Raw genomic sequence first — 13,649 nt, forward strand, 5'->3', positions numbered from 1 at the left:
AATTAATCTAAGCACTTTAATTAGGTACAGCTATTTAGTTGGGTTGCAAAGCTGCTAGTCAACCATTTTTACATCCACTATGTTTCCTGAAAGATTTAAAAAAAAAAAAAACTAAAGAAAGAAATAAATGCTTGTCTATTTAAAAGCCAGAACTCTCAAAATTAAATTTCTTGAAAGTCTAAGTTGGCATGAACATTCCATTTGCGTAGGCTATCAATTACCCATGTCTGCAAATAGTGGCGGAGCTAAGATTTTCATTATAGGTATCAAAATATAAAAAAAATAAACACACAAATAAATTAAAAAAAGTTAATGCATAGTAACATATACATATAAAAAATATTTACCGAGCTACACAATATAATTTTTCCGATAAAGGGTGTCTTGGATAAGGTGGCTCCGTCACTGTCTGCAAAACTTGACACATAGGAGGGCCAAAAATAAAATGATTATAAAACTAAAGAATAAAAAAAAGAAAGGAAAATAAAAAGACACAACAGTGTGCATAGATAAGGAGCAATTTATAATCAAGCTGACGAGAGAGTTGAATCAAAATCTTCGATTTGCATGTTGTGAAACACAAATCCTACTGCTTCAATATGAAGAAACTAATTATTCAATTAATGACACAGAACTTTCCACGTGGCCCTAACAAATGGCCACAAATAATATGCCACGTGTATTATATAGTTTACTAATCCTGTCATCTATGCCTAAAAGTGATCCAAGTAACCTAATAATGAGGTGGATACATGGACCCCACTCGAATTATATCTAAAAAATGTTAGTAGAAAAATTAAATTAGTTGGTAGAGTTAAGTAACCAATCTTTGCATGTAAACGTGGCGTATTGCCCTAGCATTCCACGTAAAATATATCCACCTTATAAAATTAATGTAAATTGGGCTTATAGCTATAAATAAGGGTTTTCTATGCATTAAACGGTAGTTATAAACAGATGAACAAACTCATTCTCATATTAGAGCATAGTCAAAAAAACGTTCACTATACAAAACCTACAATCCTTATATTCACTACGCTTCTACTCAACCAAAACCATTTCTTGATTTCAAACTTTTCTCAAAAAAAAAAAAAAAAAAAATTAATACCAAAAGGTTTGAAGATCATCGAATAGTTAGAAAGTTAAAAATGGAGTCTGTTGTTTCTGAGCTCGAAGGAATTCTCTTGAAAAATCCTGATCCTTTTAGTTACTTCATGTTAATGGCTTTCGAGGCATCGGGGCTAATTCGATTTGCTATATTGCTAATGTTATGGCCAATAATTCGAGTTCTCGAGCTATGTGGAAAAGGAGATGTTGGATTAAAAGTTACTATATTTGTTGCCACTGTAGGAGTAAGAATATCTGAGATTGAAGCAGTGGCTAGGGCTGTTTTACCTAAGTTTTACTTTGATGATATTAATATGGAGGCTTGGAAGATATTCAGCTCATTTGATAAGAGATTTGTGGTTACAAAAACTCCAAGAATTATGGTGGAGAGATTTGTGAAAGAACATTTACGAGCTGATGATGTTTTTGGTACTGAACTTGTTGTTAGCAAATCTGGTTTTGCCACGGGGTTTATTAAGAATGAGTTTGACTCGATTTCAGATCGGATTGCTGCATTATTTGGTGATGAACAACCTAGCTTAGGCCTTGGTTGTTCTAGATTCCTCTCTTTGTGCAAGGTAAGTAATAAAAAAATTCTAGTAGTAGTACTTATATTTACCAAATATTACTATATCTCAAACCGAATGATCGAAAATGATCTTTTCTTTTAATGCTAGCTAGCATTGGTCATGTAATTAATATAGGATTTAACTTGAACAACTTTTTATACTAGTTGTGTAATTAACCTATTATTATAGGTTACCCTACCTTATTCTTGCATTTACTAATTCATTTATCATGGGCACTTATCTATTTTTATATTTTAGGTAACTTGATTGGATAAAGTTTTTAACACTATTACATAGAAGTTAAACTCGTAAATATACTGTTAAAGGATTGATGTAACTTAATCATATAGGAGTACTATATTGACAATAAAGAAAGTTTATATACTAACAAGTATCTTAACATGTTATAGCGCGTAAGTTGTCTTATTTTTTAAATCAGTAATCTTGCAGTACTTTTTATGAACGGTTACCTAGTTAACCTTTAAATGAACTAATAATGAAAATATTCTTAGTTACAAGTTAAACTGATCATTGTTTAAAATGTTGCATGTAACAGGAACAATTACAACCACCATTCTTGAGCACCAAAAATGAGGACCACCACCAGAATATTATCAAACCAATACCAGTAATTTTCCATGACGGTCGTCTTGTTATTCGTCCAACACCATTTTCAGCTCTTCTAATCCTTCTATGGATTCCACTTGGCATTATATTGGCTATTATTCGAATTTCCATTGGCTTAATATTTCCATTTTGGATAGTTCCCTATTTAACTCCTTTATTTGGTGGAAAAATCATTGTTAAAGGAAAACCACCACCACCAGCTTCAACCACCAACTCGGGCGTGCTATTTGTATGCACTCACCGTACTCTCATGGACCCTGTCGTCCTGTCCACCGTCCTTCAACGTAAAATCCCAGCAGTAACTTACTCAATCTCCCGATTTACCGAAATTTTATCACCAATACCAACAATCGGTTTGACAAGAATTCGAGATATAGACGCTCAAAAAATCAAACGTCAACTTGAAAAAGGAGATTTAGCCGTTTGTCCCGAAGGAACAACATGTAGGGAACCATTTTTATTAAGATTTAGTGCTCTTTTTGCAGAATTAACCGATCGTATAGTCCCGGTGGCTATGAATTATAGGGTTGGTTTTTTTCATGCAACAACAGCTAGGGGATGGAAAGCAATGGATCCAATTTTCTTTTTTATGAACCCTAGACCAGTGTACGAGGTAACATTCTTAAATCAGTTGCCAATGGAAGCCACATGTTCATCTGGGAAAAGTCCACATGATGTTGCAAATTATGTTCAAAGGATTTTGGCCGCAACATTAGGGTTTGAGTGTACAAATTTTACAAGGAAAGATAAGTACAGAATTCTCGCTGGTAATGATGGAATTGTATCACAAAATTCCAGCACTAATTATGGGATTAAGAAATTGTTAAGCACGTTTCTGCATGTGGTGGGCATAAGAAAGAAGATGATTATGAGCTTGTTTTAGTGATATTTTTACTTTGTGTAAGATTTAAGTGTCATTCTTTTAATTATTTTTTCCCCCGGAAGTGTTGAATAATGTACATTATTGCTACTGCTAGTGTGTAATTATTTTTAACTATTTTCATTAAGAGAGAGATTTTGTAATGTTTTTCTTTTTTGATCAATTGATGTTGCTATGTTTTCATAAATAAGTTTTTGTTCCCTATTTAATTAGGCTTCATCATCTTGCAATTCGATCTAATAATGCAAGTCAAATTAAAGTAGTCAAAGAGTTTATTATGTATCAACCTAGCTAGCTAGCATTCACTGTGACAATTCGTTCTAGTAATTAAAAGTGAACGGAAGGAGTAATACATGTTTGAATAGATTTTTTTTTTTATTGACGGTTTCATTTTTTATACTCGCACGGTAATATTTCCTTTTTTTTTTTGGTCAAGAAAGATAAAGCTTATATTAGATAGCAAAAATGATTACATGGAGCTAGTAGCAATAGAACTGCTGCGCACCAGAGTTACATTATTTCTACATAATGCTGCTGTGGGATTCCCATTGGGACCCCCACTAGGGTTATCCATCATGGATCAAAACTATGCCTAACACTAGTCATTGCTTGTGGTGGATTTACAGTGGTTGAGGTAGTGTGATGATAAAAAAGACAAGCATTGACAAGGCGTTTAGTAGCTACTCCTTGTAGGTCCGCTTGGTACGCGTCCATTGCAAATGGTGGGGCGATTCCAGGAGCAGCATCGTTGTATCTACGAGTGTATAGTCCCATGTTTTGCTAGTTGGTCATCGACCATATTTTGCTCCCTGTAAACATGTTATATTAGAGGCTCATTCAGCGTGCTGAGCAAGTATCTGCAATTAGTAAGAAAGGGAGATGAGGTAGAGTTCGCATTTGAAATTAAAGACAGTACAGTTGTATCATCCACATTGATTTTTAGAGGACGGAAGTTTTAGTGATCCGCGAGTTGCAATCCTCTTAAGAGGGCTAACAGTTCCATTTTAATGCTTGAGCCGTAAAGAGAATGTCCAGCAAACTGAGTAACCAAGTGCCTTCAGTGTTACGAAAGATCCCACCAAAGCCATTTGAGTTGTTATGTGAGGTAGAGGCCCCATCAGTGTGTAGTGGAAAGACTCCTGCCATTTCACATACATCGGGATTTTGGATTTATGTTTTGGGGTGTGTTTTGTGAGGTAGAATATTTTTGATGCTCTAGCTATGATAGTGTGATAATTTGGAAGTTGGCGTAGATTATTTTCACGACCCAAGTTTCTCTCCGTAAACTGTCGTGACGGCACCTAGTATCTACGACTAGGTAAGCCTAACAATTGCAGAAAATGAAATGAAAACATTAAAGCTAAAAACTAACAGGAAGTTTTAAATAAGAAATTAAGATGCCGCTCAACATATACAATAATCACTCTCGAATGTACATAAACTCTCCAAAAATCCGGAATATCGTAAGTCAAAAACTACAGAAAAGAAACAGTGTGGCTATACTCCAAAGTCTAATCAAAGGAATAACAGGAAGTGTTTGACAGGGGAAAGAGTAGAAAGGGACTCCGAGGATCTGCGGACGCGGCAGATATACCTTGAAGTCTCTACAACGATCTCGCCTCACGGATAATGCGGTTGATAAGTGGTACCTGGATCTACACGCGAAAAATATGTGCAGGGAAGGGCATGAGTACACCACAATGGTACCCAGTAAGTGCCAAGCCTAACCTCGGTCGAGTAGTGACGAGATCAGGTCAGGGCCCTACTGGTATATATATAATAAAAATATAACAGAATGAAATATCACAATAAGAACAAATACGGAAATTTAACAAGAATGTAAGCATAGAAGAACAACAGCTCAGGAAACAGAGATAACAACAGGGGATCTCCCAAGATACCGTCCCGTAGTCCCAAACGTAAATGTGCAGGGGGATCTCCCGGAATACCGTTCCGTAGTCCCAAAGTAAATATACAGTGCTGGGGGATCTCCCGAAATACCGTTCCGTAGTCCCAAAGTAAATATGAAGTGCAGGGGGGATCTCCTGAAATACCGATCTGTAATCCTAAAGTAAATATGCAGCTCAAACAATAGAATTTCAACTACGACACGGAATCCTACCATTTAGACTAAGTACCGGTCAATGAAAAAGCAGGATATTCACTAAGCATGCTGCACAGAGTTCAGATAAGCAATTAAGACACGTAGACATGCTGTTCTAAACTAAGCAGGATAATTAGATATGCTAGTGTAGATCAGTTAAAGGAAAACAAATATTTTACTTAATGAAAACGGAGTTTTTCCAACAAATAGCCCGTGTACGCACTCGTCACTACATACATGGCGCTCATATATCAACCTCCCCAACTCACCGCAACACCTCAAATGGACCAATGAACCTTGGGCTCAGCTTGCCCTTCTTTCCGAACCTCATGACGCCCTTCATAAGTGACACCCAAAGCAAGACCCGCACTCCAACCATGAATGCAACATCGCGAACCTTCCGGTCCGCATAACTCTTCTGTCTGGACTAGGCTGTGCGAAGTCTATCCTGAATCACCTTAACCTTCTCCAATGCATCCTGAACCATGTCCGTACCCAATAATCTGGCCTCGCTTGGCTCGAACCAACCCATTGGCGACCGCCTACCATACAGAGCCTCATATGGTGCCATTTGAATGCTGGACGGATAACTGTTGTTGTAGGCATACTCCGCAACGGGCAAGAACTGATCCTAAGAACCCCCAAACTCCATCACACATGCACGGAGCATATCCTCAAGAATCTGAATAGTGCGCTCGGACAGCCCGTCCGTCTGAGGGTGAAATGTTGTGCTCAGCTCCACCCGAGTACTCAACTCATGCTGTACGGCTCTCTAGAACCGTGATTTAAACCGCGTACCCCGGTCAGAGATGATAGATACCGACAATCCATGAAGTTTGACAATCTCGCGGATATAAACTCGAGCCAGCTGCTCGGAAGAATAGGTAGTCATCACAGGAAGGAAATGAGCTGACTTGGTCAGCCTATCCACGATCACTCAAACTGCGTCAAACTTTTGTTGAGTCCGTGAGAGCCTAACAACGAAATCCATAGTGATCCGCTCCCATTTTCACTCCAGAATCTCTAACTTTTGAAGCAATCCACCCGGCCGCTGATGCTCATACTTCACCTAATGGCAATTTAGACACCGGGCCACATATTCCACTATGTCCTTCTTCATTCTACGCCACCAATAATGCTGCCTCAAGTCCTGATACATCTTGTGGCACCCGGATGAATGGAGTACCGCGAGCTGTGAGTGTTGATAACCAATTTTTCTCTCATATTTTAAATATATATACATATACTTTCAGAATAGGGCATATGCATCATCATTTGATTTATAAGCATACACAAATATTTTTATAATTTTTAAAGAGTTTAAACCAATTTATTCCTATATTTTATTATATATAAATATCCAATAATTATCCTCCAAATTATTTTATAATAATTTAATCATCTTAACTTATCATTTATACCAACATGAGGTTTTAAATATTTCATTACATTTTTATAATTAATTTTTTGCATTTTTTAGGCTAATTGCACACTTTTGCAATAATGGCCCATATGCATGTATAATTACATTAGTTATGCAGAAAATGACTTTCTATATTTTTATAATGTTAAGTAATTATTTTAAATCATTTTAGTACACAAATGATATTTTTATTATTTATTAGATACTTTTATAAATTATTTATTTATTAAATATTGGGTATTTAAAATTTAGCCTAAATTCCTACCCAAATTCGGACCTAAAACTACCCTTACATCAGCCCAATACCCCAAATCCCATCAGCCCAGTCCCCTTACCCATTTTAATACCCGACCCAGGACCCCTTAAATCAAGACCGTTGATCTCTAATATCAACGGTCCACGTTACACTGCCCCTTTAAACCTAACCGAATCTAAACCCTAAATCATTCTTCACCACCCCACCGCCCTGAAACCCTCTCGTCTTTCACCTCTCACAGAAAACCCTAGTCGCTCTCAAAAAACTCGCCGAATTCGTCTCAATCATGGATTTTTCCATGATTTTCTTACCTTTTGTATGTTATACTGCCATCTCCTACGAATCTATACTATCTCCTAGTACTTGCCTAAACATGGAATGTACCCTATCCCAGATTCCGGCCATTTTCCTTTTGACCGCTTGAATTTGGACATGAATCTCGTCCATATACTTCACGATCTTGGCTATATGGGCTCGATTAGCCGAGATTTTTGGCCAATCTTCGACTCCTGTCAACTAGGGTTTGAACCTCCCTTTGTTCCTTACCGATTCTCAACTGATACTTTCCCTTTTCTGTGTTTGACTACTCTTTTCTTTAGGTTTTCCTTTTTCTGCTTTACTCTTTGCCTTGAAAAACGATTTTGGTATTATTAGGTGTTTTCTCTGTTGATTTACTGAACCCCTTTGATTTGTGCCCTAAAATCGATTCTAATTGATTCCTGAATATTTTTTTTCCTTATTTGTGTTTGAACGATTTGTTTGCCATGTTTACTTGCTCGATTTCTACACTATATAAACCCCTCCCCATTCCCCTTTAGAACAGACTTGGAAATCATTATAACCTCACTAAATCTAAAGCTTTACTTTGTTATTTCATTCTATACTCTGGTCTTGGCCGGCTGAAAGCCAAGGCCATTAAGTTCTTGGTTTCTGCTTCTCATTGACGATCTAGAACACTGTGGGCTTTGTTCTTTTCTTGCATTTCTCGCTTAACTGGTGAGTCACTTAACTTCCGCAATTCAATTCTTACATATCCCTAATTTTTATATATTATCATTGCTGAATCCATGATCCAATATGCATACGAGTGATGTTCAGGCGTTATCTTTGTTAGTTGTGTATGTCTTGGTCTCTTTAACACTTGTTTGCTCCTAACGTTACTTGTTCTGAAGTTATTTGAACTACTTTAGGGCCTATTCAGTTAGTGTATTGACTCTTGAATGCCCATGAACATGTTTATTCACCCATCTCCCTGAATCCGGGCAGTAGTCTGTGTTGAGACTTTCAGTGTTAATCATTATGGCCCTCAACATGCTTATTTGATCCCATACCCCTTTAGTATCTGCTTGTGATTTAGAACAGTTATCTCAGCATGTTTTGAATTGTTACTTTAAGGTGTTAGGCTAAACCTTTTGCACAAACTGAATCATATTATGTTAATTAGACCTATATAACAATGCTTGAATGCTTATATGCTATTTATGTACCTTTCATGCTGTCCAGAATCTCTGTAAAAATGCCCTGGCATATGTGTCTGTGATCCTGCCCCATTGCTAACATGATGCCCTCTCCTTTCTGTGATTATGTGGTTTAACACAGTGTTGCCTATATACTTGGCGTAATTCCCAATCATGTTTCAACCTGTCTAGCGATAATAACCCCAGTCAATCCTGCAAACATGTTCTTATCAGCCTCTCTTTAGCATGTGAGTGATTCAGTGCTACGTGTTGAATCTGTTTTCCTAAGTTTACATTAAGCTGGATTTTAAGTTCTGTGATTTGTGCAACTATTTGCCTAGTATGTTCAATTTGGTCGTGTCTGTTTAAATCCCTCAACCTGTCCCTCAACTTTAGTCTTTTTCACCTCTTGCTTAAGTTCTTTGAATTTATTCTTAGCCGGCTGAAAGCCATGGCTATTTAGGTTCTGTCCCTTGACCTCTCTAGTGTGAGCACTGCTCGGGGCCCATTTGAGGCCCTTGTGAACTCTGACACACTAGGACTTGATCTCTAGTTCCTCCTCTGAATCATCTCTGTTGGCTTCCCTAGTGTGAGCACTGCCCTGGGTTTTTGAAGTCCTTGGGAACTCTAACACACTAGGGTCTTGGTTCTATATGCTCAATCTTGTTTTTAAGGCTACTGGGGGAATCATTCCATTTTTGACTGCTTTATGTCTATGAGTATGTAACGTTGGTGCTGTGGTGAATTGTGAGAATGAAGGCCTGGCCTGTCCAGGTGTATTTGGGCCTGCTGTAGGCTCCCTATAGCTATATCTACTCTGTAATTTATTCTATTCATTCTAGTTTTGTAATAATTCATGTAATAACAATTTGGGGTATTAAAATTGGGGAAAGGGCTTTATCCTATACTTGCATTGAAATGGGTAGAAATCCTGCCTATAGGCTCATCACTTAGCTAAAATGTGCTATTGTGTTCAAACATGTTCAGCTTTCATGTACTAGAAATCATGTCTATAGGTAATCCGTCTTTGCTCAAAACATGCCACTTTTAAGCTATTGTAGGAATCATGCCTATAGGTACTCTATCCTTGTTTAAAACGTATTATTTTCCAGTAGAAATCCTGCCTATAGTTCCTTTATTTGGTTAAAATATGCTCTACTCCTGCTTGTTAGAAATCATGTCTATAGGATCTAAAAAATCAGTTTTGATCGTAGAAATCATGCCTATAGAAACAAAAGTCAGTTTTAGAGATCATGTCTATAGGATCTAAAATCAGTTTTAATGCCTATAGGATCTGAAATCAGTTTAAGTGTAGAACCCGTGCCTATAGAATTTGAATCAGTTAACTAATATATTCACTCGCCTTCAATGCTGTGCTAATTATCCTCACTAGAAACCATGCCTATAGGACTCACTCAACCAATTCTAAATGTGATCTTGTAATTACTAATGTTAGTTACTGCACAAAATGCCTGGATATCATGCCTTAGGTCTAGTCTTTTATACCTGTAATCAAGAGGCAACTTTGTAGGTTCCAGGTGTTGTAAGCTACCTGCTCATTGAATCCAGATTCATATAGTGATCCTGCCTATAGGTTTCTGCAATCTTAACTATTTAAAATCAGCAAACTGTCTTTGTTAATCTGACTTCCGTGCATTTGTTATCTAATTGCGGAGGCCAACTTGAGCCCTTACTTGCTTATAATTGAAAGTCCAATGTGTTCTGTATGTCGCCTAGTCTTTTTACATTCTTGAGCATTCTAAGTTAAAGTCTAGAACCACCTTGAGATAGAGGTCCAAATGCCTCCTGGGCCATAGGCATGGGACGGGTAGTGCACGCGTAGGACACGGCTTAGAATTGATTAGTGCGCTTCAGGTAAATAGCTTAATGATAGTAATGGGGTAGCAGGGGATGATTGTATGTGCCCGCTGAATAATATGAGTAACACCCCATCTCGAGGGAGTTATGAAGTATTATTTATATTCACGGGGTGATCCTTTAGGCTAAAAAACTTAGGAACCCCCCTTTCCCCTTGTCTTTCAATCGATTATTCATGTTTAGTAATTTCTTGTTTCTTAGCTTTGATCACATAGACTAATTCATATAATTGAGTTCGGACGGAGCCCACAGTTATGGACCTCGAAAAGTGCCTAACACCTTCTATTCGAGGTAATTTCGAGCCCTTACCCGATCTTTGGTGACACAAACTGGTTAGACAAAGTTATTTGCAAATAGGTGCCCTAACGTACCTTAATCCGTTAGGTGACGACTCTCTCTTTTAAAACACCTTCATTAAAAGAGTTGTGACATGTCGAAAACCAATTTCGCGAGAAAAAAGGGGTGCGACAATCCGTTCAAGATTTCTTACAACACACATAAGGATAAATGGTCAATCAATGAACTCTTGACTAGGGGTGCGCGTTCGATATTTCGGTACGTTATTTATGAATTATGGTTCGGTACTTCGGTATTCGGTTTATCAATTATGCATACCAAATATTGTACCAAAGTAGTTCGGTATGGTTCGGTATTTTGTTATTTGGTTCGGTACGATTTCAGTAAGGTTTCGGTATTGCACCGTCCCTATCTAACGTGATAAGCAGTGGCTGTAATTACTAGTTACAATAGTCTTACTAGGTTTTCACATTTCTATCTCATAATACTGTCAGTTGGGCAGAATTAAAGCTTGTATTAATGGTAATTTTACCATGAGCTTTTACCGAGTGCCAACTTTTGTGTCTGAACTGGTAACAAACAGGTGAAACTAGCCACTGGAAATTCTCCACTTCTCTTTAAACCCTTTCTCTTCTACTGCCTACCCCTCTTGTTTTTTTTTTCTGTTGAAACAAAAGCTAGAACATATGATGTCTGATACCGTATAATGCTCATATACGCAACATGGTAGTGGAATTCACTTTGAGTCTTACTTTCTGCAACCTTTCTCATTGTGGCATTTACCTTCTCATTGAATTTGATCTAAAGCTAAGCAAAGTGAGTTTCTTAATTTCACCATTGTTCTGGCCAGTGAAGGACTAGGAAGCACGGTAATCCTAAAATATTTCGGTATTTCGGTATACCGAAATATCAAAAACCCAATGCTGTATAACGTACCGAACTACCGAAATACCGAAATTTTTGTACCGAAATATACCGAAATACTGAAAAAACCAAAACCAAAATACCAAATTAATTCGGTTTTTTGGATTTTATGCCCACCCCTACTCTTGACCATGTGTGTTCAAGAAGAAGAGAGATTGAAGCATGAGACACCTGAAAGTGTTAATATGGTGACTCATCGTAAGAGAAATGCAAAGAAGGTCAAAAGTGTTCCCATGAAGAAGAAAAGCACCTTTGACAAAGATTCTTGCCGTTTCTGTAAGAAGAAGGGACACTGGAAGAAGGATTTCCTAAATACAAGAAATGGCTTGAGAAGAAAGGTAATTTTACCTTTGTATGTTATGAATCTAATTTTACTGAAGTTTTTGATAATACATGGTGGATTGATTCTGGTGCTACAATTCGCATTGCCAAAATCATGTAGGGCTTTCTAACTCAGAGGAAGGCGATAGGAAGTGAACAATACGTTTATTCTGGTAATAGGACGTGTTCACGTGTGGAAGGCGTGGGGACTTATAGGCTCATTTTGAAGGACAATTTTCACTTAGATTTAGAAAATACTTTTTATGTTCCAGAATATTCTAGAAATGTAATTTCTCTTTCATGACTATCGATTAGTGGATATGATTTGAATTTTTGTTATCCTTCTGTGAAACTTTTGAAAGACAATAAAGTTATTGGTTTTGGAAATTTGAACGGAAATTTATATAAACTTGAGCTAGAGCCCACATTTGAATGCAATGTTTTAACTTTTCATGACAAAGAAATTGGAACTAAGCGATGTATTATTAATGAGAACTCATCAAGTCTTTCGCAAACGAGATTTGGATACATCTCTATTAAAAGAGTCAAAAGGTTGGTTAATGATGGAGTTCTAAAAGCTCTTGATTTTTCTGACTTTGGGACTTGTGTGGACTGCATAAAGGGTAAGCAGACCAACAAATCAACTAAAGGAGCAAAAAGGAGTTCTCAATTGCTTGAGATCATACATAGAGACATCTGTTGACCTTTTCCTACCCCTTGCTTGAATGGTGAGAGATATTTTATCTTATTTATTGATGACTATTCAACATATATGTATCTCTATTTTCTGTTTAACAAATCAGAAGCTTTTGATGCTTTTAAAGTTTACAAAACAAAAGTAGAGAAACAAACTGGTGCTCAGATTAAAATTGTAAGATCTGATAGGGGTGGAGAATATTATGGTAGGTACATAGATAAGGGAAAAGTTAAGGGTCCATTTGCTGAGTTCCTTGAAAGTGAAGGTATAATTGCTCAATATACAATGCCAGGAAAACCACAATAAAATGGCGTGGCAGAAAGAAGGAACCGGACATTAATGGACATGGTAAGAAGCATGATCAGCAGATCAATTTTACATTTATCCTTATAGAGCGAAGCCTTAAAAACTACTGTGTATTTTAAATGGGGTTCCATCCAAGGCTATCCCCAAGACACCTTTTGAGTTATGGAAAAGATGAAAACCTAGTTTAAACCATTTACACGTTTGGGGATGTCCAACTGACGTGAGGGTTTGTAACCCCACAACTAAAGAAGTTGGATGAAAGAACAATAAGCGGTTATTTTATATGCTATGCGATTAACTCTAAGGGGTTTAGGTTTTATTGTCCTTCTCATTCTCCTAAAATTGTTGAGGCCAGAAACGCTAAATTTCTTGAGGAAGTGGGAGTGGTTTGACTCAAATGGTGGAATTGGAAGAAATAAGGGAACCACCTGTGGTACCTTTATTTATTGGAAACTTGAATGTTGCTCAGAAAAATTTATGAATTATCTGAACAACAACAAGTTCAAGATCCAGCACCACTTAAGGAGCTATATGAAGATCAACCCGCTTTACCTGAACCCACTGAAGAAGTACCTGAACCAGTGGGAGTGAGAAAATCCTCAAGAGTTCGAAAACCAGCAATTTCTAGTGACTATTTTGTATATCTCCAAGAGTCTAATTATGATATTGGACAAAAAGATAATCCATGCTCGTTTTCACAAGCCATGAGTGGAGAAAACTCCACACTTTGGTATGATGCCATGAAAGAAGTTAGAATCTATGGTTAAAAACAAAGTCCGGGATCTCGTCGAATTACCAAAGGG

At 37.2% G+C, this 13,649-nt stretch overlaps 1 protein-coding gene across 1 annotated transcript; it reads left to right on the forward strand.

Moving 5' to 3' along the window:
- The first annotated feature begins 951 nt into the window (after positions 1-951).
- Positions 952-3,346, forward strand: LOC109219427 (glycerol-3-phosphate acyltransferase 5-like). The gene is made up of 2 exons (XM_019383887.1): positions 952-1,685; positions 2,233-3,346. The coding sequence occupies exons 1-2, from the start codon at positions 1,149-1,151 to the stop codon at positions 3,184-3,186; spliced, it is 1,491 nt and encodes a 496-aa protein (XP_019239432.1). The 5' UTR covers positions 952-1,148; the 3' UTR covers positions 3,187-3,346.
- Positions 3,347-13,649: the final 10,303 nt, after the last annotated feature.

The sequence above is a fragment of the Nicotiana attenuata genome, unplaced genomic scaffold (assembly GCF_001879085.1).
Source record: "Nicotiana attenuata strain UT unplaced genomic scaffold, NIATTr2, whole genome shotgun sequence".
NCBI lineage: Eukaryota > Viridiplantae > Streptophyta > Magnoliopsida > Solanales > Solanaceae > Nicotiana > Nicotiana attenuata.

Bases quoted from the DNA above. Each gene is read 5' to 3' on its own strand.
- LOC109219427 (XM_019383887.1), top strand. From the start codon at position 1,149: ATGGAGTCTGTTGTTTCTGAGCTCGAAGGAATTCTCTTGAAAAATCCT. The intron at 1,686-2,232 runs GTAAGTAATAAA...TGCATGTAACAG, and splicing joins GATTCCTCTCTTTGTGCAAG to GAACAATTACAACCACCATT.